At 36.9% G+C, this 22,540-nt stretch overlaps 1 protein-coding gene across 6 annotated transcripts in view; it reads right to left on the bottom strand.

Moving 5' to 3' along the window:
* Nucleotides 1-590: 590 nt before the first annotated feature.
* Nucleotides 591-22,540, bottom strand: part of TMCO3 (transmembrane and coiled-coil domains 3) — a 36,219-nt gene continuing 14,269 nt past the window's right edge. The window contains exons 7-14 of one of the 6 annotated variants that reach the window (XR_010071554.1): nt 21,735-21,827; nt 20,348-20,534; nt 19,272-19,389; nt 18,583-18,778; nt 11,988-12,138; nt 5,169-5,248; nt 4,497-4,633; nt 591-2,925 (exon numbers count right to left, since the gene is read on the bottom strand). Coding sequence is in view for 1 of the 6 variants with exons in the window: in XM_063338245.1 (XP_063194315.1) it covers nt 2,812-2,925; nt 4,497-4,646; nt 5,169-5,248; nt 11,988-12,138; nt 18,583-18,778; nt 19,272-19,389; nt 20,348-20,534; nt 21,735-21,827 (1,089 nt within the window). In the remaining 5 variants the exon portion in view is untranslated. Of the gene's footprint in view, nt 2,926-4,496; nt 4,647-5,168; nt 11,483-11,987; nt 12,139-18,582; nt 18,779-19,271; nt 19,390-20,347; nt 20,535-21,734; nt 21,828-22,540 lie in introns of those variants that run through there. The other 5 variants (XM_063338245.1, XR_010071556.1, XR_010071555.1 and 2 more) reach the window with 5 other exon arrangements.

Here is a 22,540-nt window from a genome sequence, read left to right as displayed (position 1 = left end):
TGACTCAGAAACGGAATATTCTAGAGCACAAGCATAAAGTTCCTGAAAAGCTGCAATTATATTTAAGTGGGCCAATTGTGAAATATTCTACCCATTTTCCATACAGGCATTCAGGAATAAGACCTGTTGTTTCTATCCTGAGATTGTATCATGAGACTACCCCATTTTGACACGGAATTAGGCATGGAGCCATTTTTTGCATTTCAGGAAACATTTACAGTATCGCAATAAACCTCCAGATTTCTATGAGACAATGTCAAACAGCTGATTGTAAACAAACTTATCACGTGTCCAATAAGATTAGTAATTTGAACTTGCATCTAATATTCAATCAGGCAATCCAAGAGGCAGAGAACATTGGTAGTCAGACGAGGCTCCTATTTCTCTTTCCCCAGTTCTCCAGAAGCCTAGCCAGGTCATGACTCAATCAACAATTTTTGGGGAACGAAGTGACAGAGATGAGGGAACCAGCAAGTTATCTAGATACTCGCTTTGCATTTTGGACACGGTACCAAAAGGACTCTTCACCCAACTCCTTTAAAAGGTCATTGGGAAAATATTTTCTTTCTTTTAAGAAAAGACACAAACCATCAATATTTCCTACCCTCCTAACCAGAATTTTCCAGAGAAGTACAACTAGCCACAGCAATTTATTTAGACAAAAGTTTTACTCATCGCAGCTGTAATACCTTGTCCAACAATTTCAAGGGCCAGGAGACATAATGGAAACCATACAGAGGTCTCTACCGGGGTGTTCCATAGATCCTCCCCTCCCTCCCCCCTCCCAAATCATAGGTGGTAAACGACATGTGAAATAAGCATCTTTCAAAAACAAAATGAGGCATTCAGAAGAGATTGTATTTCAAGCAGAAACTATGAACGAGATCAGTGGATAGAGTAAGATTTCTCTCCATAGTACAGTTAAGAAACAATTTTAGTGAGGCACCTGAAAAAAGGTTTGAGCTAGTAGATCGTTAAATGTTACCATAAAACTTTTTAATTACTTCTATATTTGCAATACAAAATATTAAAGTACACCAACAAATCCGTTTCAAATTTCTTTCTGTCACAGACTCATTTTATAATCAAACTGTTTTATTTATAGGGCAGCTTTTTCCTCTGCATTTGTCACTGTTTCTCAATAACTTTTGAAACCATTCAAGGAGAGGTGTAATTGCCATGCATTCCTGCAACTTTTATGAAGAATCCGTGCCTGGAGAGAAAGCCCCGAATCCAGTGAGTAAGAACTCCAATACGATGAACCCTACCCTGTCCGAACTTACACACTCCAGACTAGTCCAAGCTGCATTTTGACAAGCCCAGCAGATGTCAGAGAAAACACAGGAGGAAACCGAGGCTACTATGGTAGAAGAAAGAGGTATAAAGCACACAAATCCATCCCAAGCTTTGTTTCGCTACTTGGAGGGCAGCTTTCATTTTAATTGGCAATTTAAACCTGTTTAACATGCATTTTTCTCACCATTTTGTGGGTATCAAAGTTACTTCAGATGACAGTATAATACTGACCTAAAGTGTTAATATAGCTTCAATAGTATTGTTTTTAGCAGATAAACCTCAACATGATTTTTAAATTGTTTGTCAGAGTAGACTACAGTCTATGAGCAAGCTTTCTCTACGACACTTAAGAATGGGCTTTTACAAGGCTTATACTGCTACATATAACATTTTAAAGAACAAAACACATTTGGGATCACGTTCAAAACACTGTTTTTTAAAATATCATGATATTTTAAAGAGACTAACAATTTATTCAATGCAAATGCAAAGTATAAAGTTCTGGAGTTCCAAATACACATCCAGTCTGCCATTTCCAGTTTTGTGCAAATTAATTTACTCAAAATAATTTCAAATCTAGCATAGTGTCAATAACGTCCAACCTCCTCTAAGTTACAGAACTGATGTTTTTCACATCTGCTTGAAATTAAGACTTCCCAATCTTATTAGATTTAGTTTTGATTTACAAGAAAGAAAAAAAACTGTAAACAATTACTGTAAAAGCAGTTAGCAACAAAAATGAGTGACAACTGTCAGTCTTCAAATATAATTTAAGTTACGCCCTTTCCTTACCATCAGCTTGTAGTCAAGTACGTAAATAAATACAAGAACTAACACAAATAAAAGTTACTACTATAAGAAAATACACTATATGCTGTAATTTGGAAGAAAATATTATACAATATTGGCTGCATCGTTTGAAATACGTATTTGAATGCTTAAAACAGTTTGATGCTAAACAGTTAAACCTCCTCTTTGTGTACAGGACTATGCTTTTACTCACCATTAGAAATGTGTTTTGTGATGAATTTTATACTAGTATATTAAACTCCTAAATGTGAAAATGACTCAAGTCATTTAGTGAAAGAAGATACCATAGGCACCATAATATTTTTTTTCTTTTTAAACAAAATCTGGTGATGAACCAGCAGTAACAAAATAGCATGAAAATTAAAAGGCACATTCAGGCAACAAATAATCAACACAGTTTGCATGATGCTATATTTAAAAAAAAATAATTTATGCTCTGAATAACTGATTTGATCAGGAACAAATATTCTGGCAGATTCTAATCTGTCAGGAAGAATTAAATTTTGTAAAAGGTGTGCAATTCAAATTCCGTAATTACTTTTTAATGTTGAATTTTGTTTTGTTTTAAGGTCAGTATAAGGCTTATAACCAAGTGCACATTAAGAGGACTGACTACTCCAAACCTCTTGTTTTCCGAGTGCATAGAAATACAATGAGCAATGTTCCTTGCAAGAAGATGTATTCTTGTTCATGTGCAAGTCTAAATCAAGTACTTGAGCGTCTTTCAGGTCTCGGAACACATTTCATAATCGCAGCTCTCCATAGGGCAGGGGCAAGTAAAAGGCTTAGAGTAGTCACACTCAGAATAAGAAGATAGACCTGAAAATTGGAAATAAAAGCCATTACTTCTCTTAGTTATATGGTAAACTAAGAAGTGACTAGAAGTTTGAGGAAATCAGTCTTTTCTGGACAATATTTTCAGAAGATTTCACCTGTCTTCCTAACCAACTATGCGTATTGTTACAAAAGCAAACAAATGAACACACAAATCATCTAATTATCTGTTTACCTGGTCTAAAGATACAAGTACAAAAAAAAATTGTAAGCTTATAGAAAAACAATTATTTACATGTATAGTTAAGAGGTCAGTTTTGAAAGGTCAAGGTTTGCTAAAAGGTCAAAGGCCAAATACCACTTTATTAAAAACCCCAAAACCTATTCTGACTTAATGATATAGCGGCAAAGTGCACTACTATTTTATACACTCAAAAAAGCAAACAAAAATCCCTTTTAAGTTGTACTGCACATCTTCTGGAATAAGATCTTAACTACATATTCTGAAAGACTCTTATAAAATGGCAGTGGGAAGTAGTTTTCAGGTCTCAAACAGAAAAATTACTTTTGGAAATTTCAGAGCTGTATAAACCTATCGAGTAGACAATCACGTAAGAGCTGCCAACATAAAAAAAATGAAAGCCTAAAGGCCTTGAAGCACAGTGGGTGGGCCCCAAAACTAGTTCTGTGATCACGTAGGGGTACCTTGAAACTCTATACAAACATACAATATTTATAACTCCTGATTATATGCAGGAGCGAACATGAAAATGAATCACCTTTACCTACACAAGTGAACAGCGTTGTGTAAGTTTTTCACACGTGCTTTATTTGGAATTGGTTCCAGCATTATACAGCCCACGTGCTCACACAATGAAAAGCTCGCAGCGCCAGCACAGTATTTTTGTGAGCAGAGATACAGAGAAGGCGGCAGCTAGCAGTAGAAAGTTAGATCAGTTGTTGTATCTCTATAGCCATGATTTACTTGATTTCATATTAAAAAAAAAAAATAATAGCATTCTCACAGCTTCAATATAAAACTAAGTTTAAGGTTTCTTTCCTATGTGATTTTTTTCTATGACTACTGAAAAAGCTGTCTGTTTCTTCTGCAGAGGTTTTAAAATTAACAAGCTTTGTAGGTAAATATTACAAGTTTGTTTGCTTGTTTAAATATTAAGGCCATTTCCACTTCACTATATCTGCTCTCTGGTTCTTATTCACTGATTATTTCCTTAGTCAAACCCTGTACTCTCAGTTACCTCTTTCTATAGCTGCATCAGGCTTTTAAAAGCAAAGGCTTTTCAGTCTTAGTGATTTGGGTGCTCTCTACAACTCACTGCCCAGTTATAAGTGACAGCAGTTAAGGCAAAGCTATTTAAAAGTAAAACCTGCTATTTAAAATACTAAAGTACAATATAAAACAAGTAAAAAATGGAATTAAGAACCCTGTCAGGGACGTAAATCTCTCCATTTGTATGGGCTGATTCTGCTTGTTAGCAGTTGAGAGAAGCCACAAAATTGGAATGTATTGGTATATTTCGAATAAACTGTAATACAAAATCCCAGTAAGTTAGTCAGGTGCAAAAATTGAAGTTAATAACTATGGAACAGCTTACCTCCCGAGATATGATCCCTGCTCTGCGTGCTCTACTTCCCAGAACAAAAGAGAATTCACTGACTTGTGCCAGTCCTGCTGAGACAATCCACTTGATATACTGGCTGGTCTTTGGAAGAATCAGAGAAAGCACGAGCACTGCCAAGACAAACTTTAAAAATTGGGGGGTTTGGGGGGTTGTTGTGGGTTTGTTTTTGTTTTTAAATAAAAGAAGTGCAATAGATCAAATAGTACAATATTTGTAAGATACATAGCATCAAATACAATAATTCTGGACATAAACTAAATATATAGACTTCTAAATACGTCTTCTGTCTTAATGTCAAAAGAGACAAATATACACTGCGCAGTAAAAAGTAGTATCTTGTGTACTGTAATAAAAACACTTAATAACTTTGCTGCAAATCCCAAGCTAAACAGACGTTTCTCCATGTGTAACTTATTTTTAACATTAAATAAAATCTTTTTAATATCCTAAGAACATAAGTACTATAGAATATAGTACCAAACTGTATTCTAGTCAGTAAAACTCCTCCAAATACAGATTTACAGTAAAGATGTAATATTCTCTGTTATATAAGATGTTCAGCTCTTGCAGAGAATTTTCATTAGGGTATGCAGCACAAAGATTATTTAGACCGTTAAAAGATAAAAAAAGAGAAAAAGAAAATACCTTCATTATGACCACGGACAATGTAAGGAATAGTAAGACTGTGAGTTCATATATTACAAAGGTGGGGAAAACATGAAGTCCTGGAAGGAAAGAAAACAATATTTCAAAGTTTAAGGCCAAAATCTTGCTATGATAATTTTCTGAGTTAGTAATAGGTTTAATTAAACTCAAAAACAAACAAACAAAAGCCCTAGCATACCTACCAACACTACCTACTTAACCATTAAAGCACCTCCTACATCATCCAATCATTTTTCCTTTGGATAGGTTTAGCACAAACAATATTCCCAATTGAGTTAAATTATGTATGACCAATGCATGAGCACTTTCATTTATCAGTTTTCCTCTCTTCCACACCAGTCAACAATCCAGAATCTGAACTAAAACACACCTCTAATGAAAGCTATAAAAATACTGCAGGAAAACAATTCCATTGTTCTGCACAGCGATTGTAACGTACACTTTGCTAGCCATTTAACATTTTTGTATAACATGGTAATGGACTATCCTGTGGGAGGAACATGATATTCAGTATTTGCACAGACTATAGCTACAGCAGAAAATGTAATTGTTTTGATCCCATGCCCCTCGCATGCAAACGCTGAAGTCACCTGAACCGGAAAAGTCACTTAGACTGGAATCAGGTAAAGTTGTAAACCCTGAGCATGGTCTAACAATTACGGAATTATACAAAACCCCACTGCTATGATGATGTTGGAAGGAGTTTTTTGGGGGGTGGGGGTAGGTGTCTGTGGTTTGGTTTTTTTTTTTTGTTCAATGTTTTTGTCATTTTTATTGGGTAATTATATGAAGCAAGACAACAAGAACAATAAAGAGCACTGAAATTTAAAACTAAATCATGCTAGTATTAAACAGAAGAAAAAGTAGTATTTGTTGTAGAAGTCCTGGAGTCACTGAGGAAGAACCTTACTCCCAGCTGATTAAGTCCTTTTTTTCCTCCTAGGGTATGAGGAACTTCTGCAGGCAAACATAACTGTGTATCTTTGGAAGTACATCTCTTTCTTAAAAAGAGGAACCAAAATAGCGGTGATGCTCCTGATAAATCCGTAATAATTGGCAGTTCTCCACCCCAGTTATTTCTGGTGAAGGGCAAGAGTTTAGCTTTCTAAAGCATGAGGCACGTAAATTGATGCTGTAACATTTTATTTTAACACAAGACAAGTTTTCACTCATTTTCCCTGTCCGATAGAGCTGCAGAGCCAGAAGAATTGTAGAGAACTAATAGTCATCTTCTATTCCTGAGTGCGCAAGAGAAGTTACTTACAGTAACTGCATGATGTTTTGTCCATCTGCACATTCCATTGTGGATGAAAATGTACTTCAAGTACACTGGATTTTTATACAAGTACTACCCAGTCAGCATGCACACACCCTGTTTTATTTCTTAATTTCCTTCCATCTACTGAAGCACAAGTGAATACTATCAGAATAAGGGGAAACATGGCAAAATAAGAGACAAACACCACCCAAAAAAAAGGAAATCCTAACGCGCGAGGGGCAAGTGGCTTCTGGTTTTGTACTGTTTATCATATGCACATTGCTCATTCACATACATGAAAAGCAACTAGAGAAATACAGCCTGTAACAATGTCATGTTTGGTAAGGGGGCCAACTCTGCCACATCTGGAATTGAAGACTTCAGAGGGAGGCTATAAATACAGCCCAATGCTCGCATCACTACTGGCTATTGTACCTTTTCACTTCTGGAGCAGACAGGCAGCCTGAACTTCATTTGGAACAGCTTCCCGATGTAGAGATTATTACTATATTCAAAAGAGCTGAGGCACAAACTACCAGAGATTTCTATACTAACCTGTGGAGGAAGTGTTTGCAAGGTGAAGCAAGCCTAAACCTGTTACATAGACTACTCTGAGCAAACAAACAAACATCCCAGCACGCAGACGTGTTTTGGGGGAAATAAATCATAGTGGATTTGCCCCAGCCCAAGACGAAAACAGAATAACCCCATAAGTCATGGCAGACTGCTATACAAGCACATGAAGCCTTCCTGACAACTCCAATGCCGTCAGAAAGATTAACTTCACAGACAGAAGGTACGTGAATATGGGCATTCGCTTCACTGGTTTTAATCAGACTTTGCAACTAAGCTCAGGAGTCACTATGGACTTGTTCTCTACAATGGAAGAAAAACTCCAATCAAATATTTCAAGAACTTCAGCACCATCATCAGGTAGCATGTGGCACGTTGACCCCTTACCAATAACTAGGATATCACTTTGGTATGTTTTCAGAGCGCTGAGCATATGCCACCAGACTTCAATTCTAAACAGTGCTCTGGAATAGCTGGAATAGAGGCCTTGGGGTGAAGGTGACCTTGCATCAATGTCAAGCCAAAAAGCACAGTTCACTCGTGTAAGTTGGTGCGTGTTCTTCTATGGATGATTACAGGCAAGATTTTGCACATTCTTTTTATAAGTACTTTTTTCTTAACAGGTAAACTCCCCCTCCCCCCTGATTAGACAGATTCCACCAATCTGCTGGATGGCCGCTAAACAGCACGTCAAGATCCAAATGCAGTCACGACCACATCCTGGAAAATCCAGCATCAAGAGAAATAAATCCGGGAGATCCTTGATGGCAAACAAGATTACAGAAACCAGAACTTGTTTGGTCAAATTGAAGCCAGTAGAATGAATTCTGGCATGTTCTCAAGTCAGGACATCAGAGTCTTAATGAACCTAAGTTCATAGCTAGCAAATGCAATAAATGCTACAGCCCTGGCTAGATTAAGTAGGGAGGGGAAAACCAACATTCATCTCTATTTTTCTGCAAAGGGGAAAGTCCTCTTGATTCTATTGTCAGTTCTGAAAGCTTGAAACCTCCAAGTTTCATTGTGTTCCACGGGGGACAACAAAGCAGTAGAGCTGGATGAATAGCGAGAAGGCAATGTATGTCACCTAATGAATTCCAGTTGGGATCTTTCCTTGATTTCTCTCAAATTCAAAAGAAATGGTAAGAGGCACATCAGAGAAACATTGTGTGTGTGTTTGTTCTGAAAAGTGGTAGTGCTGACGCTGTCAGCATCACCCATCTTCTGAAGAAAAACACCGCACTCTTAAAGGGTTTTCAGCATCTTGCATTCAAGGTCCAATGCTGACCACAAGATTTACCCAGAAGGGAAACATGGAGCCTGGCAAGCGAGTACATGTGTACAGAACATTGGGGATACACAACTTTGTCAGTCAGTGGAAGCAATGTGCCTCCTCACCGCTGGCAGGTAGGGTCCTGATGCCCAATTACAAACTCCATACACCCTGTAGACTGACAAAAAATGGGATATTGGAGCCTTGAGGCGGGGCGGGGGAAGGGGGAAGTCAAACAGTCTATGCAAAGATGTCTTCCATCTTTCTAAAAAGCAATCAAAACAAAATCAAACGATGCAGAGGTGGAAAGGGGAGGATCTGAGTATTAGGTACCAAAACAGAAATGAGAAAATTCGTTCTCAAAATGTGGCTCTAAAGGATTGGTCCAGATGTGCTCTCACAAATATCAGTGAGGACAGAAACTGACAGGAACTTTCTAACCTCAGCAGACAGCATAGAGAGCCAGAAAACTTAAAGAACACACAGAGGCCTGACACACAGATGGAGAGTAACTCAAAGTACAGCTGTTAATGCCTAACTGCAAAGGGGTATTATTCCCCCAAATGCACCCATGCGCGAATTTGCAAGCAGTAGCATTACACAGGTCAAGCTAAGGGCAGGACCACTGCTATAGATACTACACGAGCAAGTATGATTCAGCTCGGCTTTTAGGCACCAGAAGGATTTCTGTAGTGAGAACAGAAAAGCGGGCATTCAAGACAAGCAAAATAGGAACTACCTTTTCCAAATGACTTATTTACAGTCACTTTTCAATTAAGTCAAATTTTTCTATTTATTCCTTTATTCTAAAAGGAACAGAAATTATATTGCTGCAGTGGTATACCATCCCACCTCAGGATCTCAAGTGTTTCTGCTCTCTATAATAGGGTGCTTGCTGCATATAGCAACAAGCCTTCTCTTTAGGCACAGCGGGGAGGGGGGACGGAGAATCTTTCCCTGGGGCCTTTATATAATTTCACATAGTAAATTTCTCTATGGATACATATCATTTGCATGCATATATAAGTAGAGAGCAAGCAAGAAGTCTTTTCTTACTAGATTTCTTTTTAAAAAGTTTAAAGAATACTTTTTATCTTACTCAGGTTTTCTCTTCAACATAACATCACTCCTTTGTAAAACCTACCTCTGTGCCACCCCACAAAACTTAGAATCATAGAATTGTTGAGGTTGGAAGGGACCTTTAAGATCATCGAGTCCAACCTTTAGCCTACCCTGACAAGAGCCACTTCTAAACCATGTCCCTAAGTGCCCCATCTACCCTTTTTTTAAACACCTCCAGGGATGGTGAATCCACCACCTCCCTGGGCAGCCTATGCCAATGTTTAATAACCCTTTCAGTGAAAAAATGTTTCCTAATATCTAATCTAAACCTCCCCTGACGTAACTTGAACCCGTTTCCTCTCGTCCTATCACTTGTCACCAGGGAGAAGAGGTCAGCCCCCATCTCTCTACAACCTCCTTTCAGGTAGTTGTAGAGGGTGATAAGGTCTCCCCTCAGCCTCCTCTTCTCCAGGCTAAACAACCCCAGCTCCCTCAGTCGTTCTTCATAAGGTTTGTCCTCCAGACCCCTCACCAGCTTTGTAGCCCTTCTCTGGACACGCTCCAACACCTCAATGTCCGTCTTGTAGCGAGGGGCCCAAAACTGAACGCAGAGGGGCCCAGAACTGAACTTCCTGTTAACCACAAAATTTGAAAGTAATTGGAAGTAAAGGGTGAAGGGGGGGATAACATTTGGGGGGGGGGGGGGGGGAGATTTGATATTTTTGTAGGGTTTTTTGGTTTTGTTTTTGTTTTACAAGCAAGCATTGTCACATTTTGTCAGAGCCCTATAACATAGCTCATTTTTCTGATTTTTAGCTAACTTTCCTCTTAGGCAGGAATAACACCCATTTTCTGTAAAACCAAATAAACTTGTTACGCAGTTTCTTTCCCTTCTTGCAATTATAATGGTAGCAACAGTTAAAAAATATATTTTTTTTAATTCTGTAACTGAACTACCAAAATAATTTCCTTACAGTATAACGTAGGCTATATGGAGTGCTGCCAGCATGCCAGCTGAGGTCTTGCTATTTTCTTGTACTGTACCAAAGTCTCACCTCCAGTCTTAATTTATGTAGTCACAAGAGTGTAGGACAGTATTTGTGTTCAGTCCATTGTAAAATTAACTTTGGGCTTTTAATTAGTTGTCATGCTTTGTAACCCTGGTAACACTTATCTGCTCCATCGCCATCTTTACTAAAACACATAAAGAACTCACCTGTGAGCATTTAGCAATTACTTATCCAACCTTGTCAGTTATATGGGCCCAAGAGTTTTACCATAGCTCACCATTTTCCTCCCTTTCTTAAAAAATAAAGTTGTTCAAATTCAACATCTATTACTAAGCAATCTGACTGATCAGCGCAGGCTATTCTCATGGACTGGGTAAAACAAAAATCAAGACTGGCAAGCATAACCATTTCCTTTTTATTTTGACAACACCAGAAACAGTTTTAGTTTCTGTTATGGAACAATGGCTATCAAACAGGTACATAAGGAGAGGCATTAAAATTACGCTGATGGGACTTCACTATTACCTGAATAAATATATGGAAATAAAAAGAACAGACGAAAAGTTAAAATCAGAAGAAAAACCAAGGGTGGTCTTGAGAAAAAAAACCAAAACAACCACAAACAAAAACCAAACCACCAAACCCTAAGGATTTTCTGAGTAAGCATGCTTTGAAGGAAGTTGGATTTGTGTAACAGGATGCATTCAAACCCCCTACTTTGGGCTTTGCAATACCCCCAAAATAGGACATGCATTTCCTATACAACGCACAGGAAGAGACAAGTGCTTTCACAGGGCCCGTCTCCTTATTCCCTGTACCTAAGCACTTCAGTAACATCTTTCAGTTTCCTTTAGAGAAGGCATTTTGGGGCATGCATGGACAACTAGAGAATGTAGCTGTTCAAAATTAAGCTACTGATTGTCTGTAAATATTCTCAGAGTAAACTTGTTTTGGATAACAAGCACAATGAGTTACTCTCCTGGTACCAATCTCCTTAGGTATCAATGCTGCATTTCTGTTGGCATTCAGGTAGTCTCTGATATACATCTTGTTCAATTATTTTTTCCCTGTGTTGAGAACACACAGATAACATTTTCCTAGCTAAAGAAACAAGACGCTGTAAAAAAAAAAAAGTAAATCCATTTCCATTATCTTATCCTACTTCTGGAGAAAACAAAGCCACAAGAACCTGAAATCTACGCTACCAATTGACTCAAAATAGTAATACAATTTTAGTATGAATTACAAATATAGCCGCTGTGAAGACAGAACATTTAAAAAAAAAACCCACAAACAAAACCCAAACCAACACCCAAACAAAAAACTTCTTCCCTTAGAATTTTTAGTTGCATGCTTTAAATAGTGTGAATTCAGAATTAACAATGAAAAACTGTCATTAAAACAAAAACTGAGAGTACAACATGGAAATTGCTTATGAAAATGAATGTTACATTTAAAAATATTAGCGAAGGCAAACTAATATTGTGGTCAATTAACAGTTGTAATATTTTAACCAAATAAAATCTATCTCGTCCCCCCAGTTTGTAGACACCAGTTTTTTCTCCTCCCCCGTATTTGTATGTTAACACTATTTTTTTTAAGTAAGTTTTCTTAGAAGTTACCTATGGATGCAAAGAAAATGATGGCAAGAAAGTCACGTATTGGTTCAATACAGGACATAATCTCCTCAGAAACCATGTGACCCTGAGAAGAGATCAGAGCTCCGGCTAAGAAGCATCCCAGCTCCATTGAAACATCCAACAGCTCTGTGATCTGTCAAGGAATAACAGAGAATCTATTGCTGTTCTCTAGCCCTGAGTGATTTTATATACCATTTCACAGTGAAATTATAAAACTGTACATTATACCAAATGTAGGAAATTGCTATGTCTTTATGCATCTTCAAAAACAAATAGAATTCAGTGTATTAATTTCAGTGTTCTGCAGTATTGCAGTTATACAAAAGACTCACAAAACCAATTTCCCCTCCATGTTACGTCCTTCCCCACAAAAACAAAAATAAATTTCTTAATCTACATCGTAACACTTTGTGTCCCTCTTTAGGATACCATCTGATTTCACAAAACCGAGAAAGACTGTAACGGCTTCGGAGTCAGGATTACATAATACATTGAGGCTGTGAAATAAAGAACAGCAGATTTTCCAGCTGTCAAACAGGGGAAAAAATAAAAATCAAAGCTTATGATTTGGGAGAATAGTCTCAATTTAGCAAAAGTCCCAGGCATAAATTACATTTTATTATTTTAAATTGGACTAAAATGTGCCTGTGTGCTTTACTGAATAGGGATGCATTTAAGCATGTGAAGTAAACTACTGAAATAAAGCATATTTATTTGAAAGAATTCAGACTGCTTCGTTCTTTTTTTATTTGAATACGGTACTAGAGGGAAGAGGGGAGAGACACCGAACTAAAATGAAAGCAACTGCTTAAGGCAATGCTCAGAACATTAAAAAAAAAAAAAAAGCAAGCAGCCCTTTTAGTTGGCAAAAAGTAGGTTTTAAAATAATTACTTTAAAACCATGCTGCTGCTGACCGTCATCTTACTGAGAAAGGGCAGTGCTATTAATAGAACATTTAAAACTGAAGACTTATTTTCATACTAATTTAGATTAAGCAACAATATACCACAGTACACTTACGGACAACATTCATCATATCTTGAGCAGTGTTACACTGTAAGGTATGAAGCTGAAACTCAAGTGACTTGAAATTAATGGAGGAGAGCAAAAGACACAATAAACAAGTCTCCAAGCTACGTATAAAATGCCACCTAAAAATAAACCCCAGACTTTTGTGTATTGAAGTATTGATGTCTGAATGCTCATGACATAACTCCATTTGTGCTAACAGGCTGTAATTTATTGCAAGACATTTAAGAAAACAAATTGGTTCTGTCAACTAATAAATAGTTGCTGATCAGGCAAAACCAACAAAATAACATTATAGTGTTACTCTCATTTTAAAACAAAAGAAATTTCAGTGCTTTTCACCACAATTTGAAATTGTAAGAGGGAAGAAGGAAATATACATTAAAAAAAATCACCAAAAGATGGATAAGATAAAGGAAACCGTTACGAATAGGAAACATTTAAGTTCTTCTCAATCACACATTAGTTGTTTTAAAGGTCACCACCTCTTGAGTATGATTAAGATTCAATATAGCCCCTTCAAATGAAGTTGGAATTATTTTTACTATTCAGCTATAATCCCCCCACATTTAAATGTTACCAGCTATAACAGAACTCCAGATCAAAACTATTATAGCTAATATTTTAAGTATTTCCATGCACACGGTCAGGTTACCACATAAGAAGGGATTTAGCATCTCTTGTATTGGAACTGCATGATACTCCGCTGTTAGGAGAATCACTATTCAAGTAAGGAGCAATTTAAGTGTGGAAGAAATGCGCTTGTTCAGAAAGCATCAGACATAACTGGAGCAAACTGTAAGTCCCTCTGGGTTTGCTCCCAAAGCATAAAAACTGGATTTGATTCCTTCACTCTATGGCAAGCTAAGTATGAGCTCAAGGGCCTGGTAGATTAAAAAAAAAAAAAAGAGCAAATTTGGCTATTTTTTTTGTCTACTCTCTAGGTGCTACACAGCTTCAGGTCGAAGAAATCTATAGGTCACTTTACACACAGAAAAGTGTGAAGTGCATAACAGGGCAAGAAAAGAACCAAAAATGACATTATTTTCTTAACGTCATCTCCCCTCCTCTTCAGATTTATATCTGGATTTATACAGAGACTCCTTTTACTATTCCTATCCTGGTCTCTGGTTGTCCAATAATATTACCAATAAGTGGATACATTTCCTCAACTAAATCTATAGCATCAGGGTTTATTACATTTAATGTGTGGGCACACGCACACACACTGGAGAGGGTTTGTTTACTGGCAGGAAGGCATTCTCAGCAAAATTTCTTACATAAGCCGAACCTGTAAAGTATTTTGCATTTAGTATTCTCTCTCCACTTGCATCATTTTTAACGTTTTGCCTTTAGCAAACAGCCCTGTAACAATTACTGTGAGGGTGGTGAGGCGCTGGAACAGGTTGCCCAGGGAAGCTGTGGCTGCCCCATCCCTGGAAGTGTTCAAGGCCGGGCTGGATGGGGCTTTGAGCAGCCTGGTCTAGTGGGAGGTGTCCCTGCCCATGGCAGGGGGTTGGAACTAGATGGTCTTTAAGGTCCCTTCCAACCCGAACCATCCTGTGATTCTGGGAATTACGAATCCCTAGGCTCTGCACTGTCCTTTTTCCAACTCCTACATTACAGAAAGCTTTTTCAATCAAAATGAAATGAAAAGTTTTGTCAATTTACATGCTTTTCCCAGTACAATTTAGTTTTCAGTTGTTTTCAAAGGTCCCATTTCACTCCAATTCAGAGATGATTGCTTTGCTTTCACTAGAATATTGGATTTTTATGTTCAAATGTTCTACCATAGCAGTAAGTAAAAGAACTAAACATTACTGCTATAACATGTTCTGGTTCAATTTCAACCATTTGTTCAGCAGTTGTTTTGCCTATATTCTCTAATAATGTGTATCTTATTGCTCATCTTTAATCATCATAGAAGCTTAATGAATAAAGTAAGCCAGTAAAATTAAAGAAATCCCTGATGGAAATAAATGTATTAGAACTTCAGGCTTTAATAATTTAAATCTGCCCCAGAGTAAAGGGGTGAATTCTAAGCTTGCATTTTAAGGAAGTAAAGCCTTAACAGAAATGGAAACAATTTTTAGTGAGTCTTGTAAAAACTCCATCTCAATAGTATTTTATTAAATAATCAACTAGAGTATTGAGATTATAGTTCTTCCTTAATATTTGCCTTTTAATCGATAGAAAAGAGTTCATAAGCAGGTTATGAGCAATTGAGAAGTACCCCAGGCAAACAAGGAATGACATTCCTAACACATTGCAGGAAAAAGTATAGGCATTTTCATATATAAAGGACTGCACTAATATAGCTATATTTTCTTTTCATCTTTTTGGTACATAAAGCAAGCTGGCAATTTCCCTTCGTTTGCTGCCATCATCCCAGGTCAACCGTAAGACAGTCAAACTGGAAGCCACTTCTACCCCCTGCCCCTATGTGTATGCACAGTCCTATAAACGTGTAAATGTAACTGCTATCCTTCTTGTCAGATCATGTTTTATTCTTTTACAATTCTTTAGCAACATTTAGCAACTTAGTTTTAAAATAAAACTGACCACTCTTGTCCTGCAGATATCTAGTACAGCAATTCACTATCAGGATAGTGTTTAAAACAATTTTCCTTGTAATGTTTCTGTAGATGCAAAACATGAAAAAAGCAACACTACACCAGTGAACATGCTGGCCAACTTATAATGTGTTCTTCAGCTCATTGTGCTATACAGCTGGACTGAAAAGCATCAGTTTGGCCATCGATCCTAAATGGTCATATTTAAAACCGTAAGCTAGATTTGCTCGTTATGTTGCAATTCAGGAAAACAGTTCCCCAATTAAAAATAAATAAATAAATAAATAAAAGCAGTACCTGCATAACTCAAAGCCTGAAAAGGAGTTGCTGAAAGTGCAATAATGATCTACTGAACCTTTGTTAATGATGACAAGGTACATGATTGAAAGGTGCACAACTGTGTCTCAAAGTCAGCTAGACTTTTATAGGATTGGCACTTGACACAATCCTCACCCTGATCTGCCTAACTAGTTGAGGCGGAAAAGGGAGGGGGGATTTCAATTACTTCTGAGAATATCTGGGAACAGAACAAAGTATCTTAAGCTCCAAATCTTGGTGAAGTATCTCATATTTGAGATTTGTTGCATCTCTTTTAAGTTAGTTTATCAAGAAGAGATGTATTTAAGATCCTGTTTCAGATTTTATGCGTTGCATTGTTATCCAAGTGAGCCAAACAGTTCAGAAATGCTCAAATGTCACTTCCATACAGAAAGTTCCTCACCTGACAGGATAATCCTTACATCAAAATTGCTTACTCACACTGCAGTATAGGAACCTCTTCTGTCCTATCCTACCTCTTGTTTTCCCATATAGAATTTGCCCTTATTGGTAGGGAAACGGCAATTCTTGTTTAATTAGTCATCTGAGATTGTCAAACATAGGAAACAAGTAAAATGAAGTTTATATATAATGTGCATTACACGTGCTAGTGTTACAGATGAACCCCAACACAGGATAAACTTATGTGGACCCCAGAAATCCAGTCAGCACTGAAGCACGTAACAAGTAACTGTATGCATGAAGCAGAAATACTGTATCATTTCTAACCTCTTTGTTATGCATTGGAAAGGATGTGGCCTGCCAAATAACTCACATGCTAGATAGAGTGAGAATATTTTGTTTAAAAACATATCTCAGGTTTTCTAAGTGGAGCTGCAGAGTCATCTTTGGTTAAGGCCACTAAAATATTCACTCTTAATTCCTCCCTCTACAAATTCAAAAGCTTTTTTAGAATTACACCAGTACAGAAAATTCTGCGATTGCAGATAATTATACAAACCCCACCAATATTTAGGGTTGGTTTTCAAAGGAGAAAGATCTTTGCAGAAAGCATGACAGTTTAATTGTTTTCCTACTTTGCACCCAAAAACTTTAATTTATCCTTTCCAAACACCTACAACATTTTTTTAAATTAGATTTCCATCCTCCATCCTACGTTTTTATTCCTGACATAGTAGGGCATCTATACCAATTAAGATTTGTTTTCTAGAAGAATTGTTTGTTGAACTGTTCAACTGGACAACCAAATAAGTTTTTGTTTTGGTTTTTCATTATTTTTTTTTTTTAAGTCTTTGTGCTCAAACCACAACTTCTAGCATTACTATAATGAATGTATCAGTGTCAGCGAATATCAAGCATCTCAACTGGCTTACTGAGGTTACATGCAGTATCCTTTGTACTTTTCCCTTTGATACATTATTTATCAACTTTAAAAGGAAAAGTGCTTTCCCTTAAAGTACACAAAACATTTCCTCCTTCACAAACGCTTCCCGTCCTGAAGAAGCATTCTTTTTTGCAGTACGAATCCAATACACTCAAACATATTCTCCCTCAGGTTTGTATAAACGCATATATTATGTAAAGTCATGTAGACAAACTCCTTGTATGTGTGACACGTGGTTTGGGCACAACACGCCAAATTGAGTCAGATCAGTCTACGCAGGCCCTGTTTTTAATGAAAGTAAGACAGCTTCTAGATACCATAGTGTTTTATGCAACTTTTGTGGTTTGGTTGCTCTTTTTTATTGAAGTTGTTCTACAAATGTTATGCCTGCTTGTTAAAAAGTAAAAAGGAGAAACTGGTTTTGTTCCTTTTCTTATTAGATGGCACTCCTGTTTGGAATATGAATAGCTGTTTAGAGGGATGGCATTTTTAACCTATACAACAGAAATAAACAAATTGTAAAGCTATGCTCTTACTAACTTCTTTCTTGACCTTCTTCCTTAAGGAGGTCAGCTTTCTCTGTTGGACCTGTAATAATTAAGCAGATACCCCTAGAAAAAAGGCACATATACGGGAACTTTTCGGGATAATGTCCACTGAGAATTTCTGAGAAAAATTATCTCCACATCCAGGATAATGGAGTTTCAAAGCCACAACATTATCAGTGACTGTCACATTCTATTCTCCAGCAGAATAGTTTTTCAGAGGGCTGAAACGTGAGAGAGCAACAACTGGAAGGAAGACTCAGAGGAAAATGAGCCAAACCCAAAAGGGGTATCAACACCTATGGACCTTAAGACATTTCTCTGCTTCCTCAATTTCATCCCAAACTGTTTATCTGCCACAGAAAAAGAAAAGTATTTTATAATAAAAACCATCTTAAGAATCTGCTATTGAAAAAAAAGCTTGTGAGCAAATGTCAGTCAGCCATTATCAGTATCTCAAAACCCATCCTAAATTATTTTCAAATGCATGAAGTATCCTAAAATTAAAACCACAATTACGATTCTTTAACTGTCTGTATTAAAAGTTGCCATCAGCTGACTGACATTCAGATTTTATCTCTTCTTACTCATCTATGCCATAATGCATGAATCAACAGTGCATTTGGGGTTTGTTTTAAAACATTTTAAAAACAAATAATTAGCTACAGAGGTACATGGATATGCAATAGCAGTTAAGTGTGATGGCTTTTGTGATACTGATGCAGTAAACTACCACATGTATCAAAATGTTTTATTAAAAGATTACCGTTAACATAAGGAAGATGAATGCAGTTATTCCTAGAATGAGGATTTCTTTATTCCCTTTGCTTTCTGCATGTAACTTGCGATAATACGGTCCTATGAGGTAAGTCTTTATAACAAGACATATAAGAAAAACAGCAGCCAGAGAAAAGAGAATTTGGCCAATCAGTATCAGTATTCTCAGTATTTCCTTGAAAATGCTGGAAGAGAAGAACAAACAAAACATTTCTTTCAAGTGCTCTCATGCCTCCCAACCAGTTCCCCTTAAGTGAAAAGATCTAATTCCACAGATGTTCAAAACTGAGTAGCTACAGTAAGATACTTCGATACATTAGTAAACAAGATGAATACTAAATCTGCTGAGCGCCCAGCAATCTCTTCTACAACCTAGAATTTACTTCCATGTTGACTCAAAGAGATTTTGTGGATTGATCTTCAAGGTAAGCCATCAGGCTCAATAATGCTATCACATTGTCTTTGACAAAAATAGGTCTTGAGGGAATAAAGTAGCTGAAGAAATTAACTTATTTTTTTACAAAAACTTTTCACTACAAATTTGAAGTGCTGGACAGGACTAAGGCAGCTAGAGCAAAACTGACGTTGACTGTAGCGCTCTCATATTCATATATGCAATCTACATACTAATTAGAAAGGGATGGGGGGAAGACACATATACTTTTTTTTTTTTTTTACCTGGAATGTGTGCTCACTCCTGCTTGAATAAGTGTAGGCATGACAGCTATAAATAAACCAAGCTGCACATCCTGCATCACCAACATGCCAAGCAGCACGCTACTGTAGTCAATATCCCCTGTACACCAACAAAGCAGTCACGGAAACATTCATCAGAATCTAGGAGTGCTTGCAGTGCTCAGAAATCTAGAAATGTCTTCATCAAATGGAGGCTAAGTATAGTTCTCAATGGGGTGAGGTCATTCAAAGCCTTCTGTTTAGTGTTTTTTTCCCTCAGCAGTAAGTAAATTAAAATATACATAAATAAAAATATATTAAAAATATAAATAAAGTATTCATATGAAGCTTTTGTTACACAATAAAAATATAGACTTTGCTTAGCAGCTAAGCACTAGTTATGCATTTACTGGAACTCCATCACTGAAAACATACAGTCTTTAGAATAGCAGACACATGTAAGAGTCAGCATGTGTAAAATATACGCTTTGAATTTAGGCATTAGAATATGAATATTCTACGGGGTGGGGAGAACTTTAATGCAGTATGTATGAGGGAGGTTTAAGTGGAAGAAAGCAGGATTGCAAAACTTTTGAAAGGAAACATTTAGATGTCTTTGAGAAGCTAGCAACATAGCACTTGAAGGTACTTATTTGAAGAGCTGTTACCTATGAAAGACTACTTGAGCTGGTCTTAGTTTGCCGAAGAAGGACACGAATTACTTAAGTTAGCCTTTCTGCCCTGATGACAGACTGGTAGTAACGGTCTAACCTGGTAACCTCTTAAAAAGCACAAGCATTCAAGACCCTCAGTGAAGTAAATTCTTAAACATGGTACTGATTGGGCTACACTGTGTTTTTCTGAAGAGGACTGGCTATGTAAATAGCAGGCACACCTCTTAACAAGAATACATGCAACGCTGGCCGGTGTTAAAGAAGGATGATCATTTGTAACCAAACTTAACAGTGGATTTTAGTTTTGTTTCATTTTTTAAGTAGTTTCTCTCAATATGACAAAGTCAACTGCTTTCAAATTTGATTGTAGATACTACAGTAGTCCATATTTAAAATCACACTTACCTTCTTTATCACCCCGAACACTACCTGCAAGAAATCTTGACACCAATGGCGTACTTGATAAAGATAAACAAGTGGAAATGAAGACACTTTGTGTTGGTCTAATTTGGAGCAAGTGTCCCCATAGTAAACCAAAGGCAATCATCAGAACCGTCATGTAGCAGGGTCCTTGCAAAGATATTTTCCATACCTTGGGAAGAACACAAGTTCTTATGATAAAGTCTGACCTCACTTTTCTCACTGATAAGTTACAATGATTTTCAGCACAAATAAGCAGTTAAAGACGCATGATTTGTGGCTGCAGTGCTGGGCCACAGAAGTAATAGGCTCTCATCCTATATATCCTAAAACTCTTAAGATATTATGCCTAGAAGATAATATTCTATGCCAGAAGGCTCATTACCAGAAATTAGGTAAATTTCCCAGAGCTCACAGACAAATTAAGGGCGAAAAGGTCCAGTATGGGATGAAATAGATTAAAATCATCAAATGGAAGATCGGTTATTTGATGTGATTCTAGAGTGGGGAAAAAATCATCATCAATGCCAGCAGCTCGCTCCACAATACTGAGCACGCAGCTCTGAAGTAACAATGTACATACTACAGTTTAGGAACCTTTGAATTACTGATTTTTATTTTTGACTTTAGATGGACTAGAAATAGCAGATTAAGCTAAATGCTCATAAGTTTTAACACATTTCAATTAAAGCTTTTACAGTCTCATGAACTCACAAGCATCAGTTTAAGAACAAATCACACAATGCAACTCTTTGTTGCAACTCTCTTCATATGCAACTCTCTTCATATTTCACAGCAGTATTTTCCACTATGAAAATTCTAGCTGGTTTATGAGTAACTTTTTTTTTTTCCCATTAAGACCAAAAGAAACTTGTACCTTTTTGCTGAATCCTGATGCCACATCATGTAATACCCGAGATTGTGCTAACATACTTGCAGAATCAGTTTATTAGTCAGTACAGCATGTATCATCAATTCAGTATGCAGTACTTAAACTGATTTTTATTTTTTTTTAAATAAGAGGACTGGCAAACATCACTGGACACTCCATAACAGCAACTGCATGTTACTGCATGTTAAAATAAAGCAGAGATGGATTGCCATAAACTGTGTGAGATTTTTCTGGTAATCCAACTGTTCTACTAAAAATGAAGAGAAATAGCAAAGGCTTTTTTTGGAGACACCAAATAAATAATGCATTCTGTTTTTTCCAACAAGTTAAAGGGAAGAAGCAAGTGTCATATTTGTCTTTTCAAAAATGTACAAAGTTACACCAGTGTATTATAGGGAGAATGTAAAAATCTGAAATAGAACTGATAACTTGAACATTAGCAACTAAATCCCGTAATGGAGAGGCATTATACAAAAATACCTTTCTTAATCTTTCAGGAGAAAATTCCAGACCAACTAGAAAGAGAGTGAAGAATACACCAAACTCTCCTAATGTCTCCACCTGTACAATAGACTTTAAAAAAAAAAAAATCATTGCACAGCAGTCTACTTATAATACAAATTATACATCCATATACAAAATAAATTGTTTCTCGTTATGTTTCCACAGTTAGTTCACTTGTTGTTCATATGACATCAGAAGTTCCCTCAGCATCTTTAGGGTTCAAACTTTTTCCCATCACCTGGCTGCTACTAGATAATTTGGTTGGATAGTGCTGGTCACACAAAATGCACATGTGTCATTGATCTAGGTAAGCTTGCTTGCTTGTTGAATATAAATAGGTTAAAGTTTTATGCATATGCTATTAAACCCCCAAGGCTTGCATTCCAGAAGTTACTTCTGTCTAGTTATTTTATTGGTCTATTGTTATCATCATTCTGCTAGCCTGTAGTTGCTGTCCTGCTCTCCATCCCGTAGACTCTGTGCATCCATCTCTCAGACCATACAACTACAGTCTTTCCACTTCAGAGAAGGGTGCAGCAGCAAGAACAGCGGTTGTCTTCCTTGTCACAACAGAAAAACCTAACATTTCTTTTCTATGTATTTACAGTCCAGAGCAGAAGAGGACAGGGTCTATCATCAATCATAGAGAAAAGGAGATGGAAACTATCTTCCCTGCCAGATTAGAATCTGCCTGCCTCCTAAATTCCTATGACGTTCAACTTTTTTATGAAATACAGAGGAGATAAAAGGGGAGAGTACATACAAGAAACCCAGTCAATATG

Source organism: Chroicocephalus ridibundus, chromosome 1, assembly GCF_963924245.1.
Source record: "Chroicocephalus ridibundus chromosome 1, bChrRid1.1, whole genome shotgun sequence".
Taxonomy (NCBI): domain Eukaryota; kingdom Metazoa; phylum Chordata; class Aves; order Charadriiformes; family Laridae; genus Chroicocephalus; species Chroicocephalus ridibundus.
The sequence above is the reverse complement of the archived record's forward strand: the minus strand, read 5'-3'. Positions and strand labels throughout refer to the sequence as shown.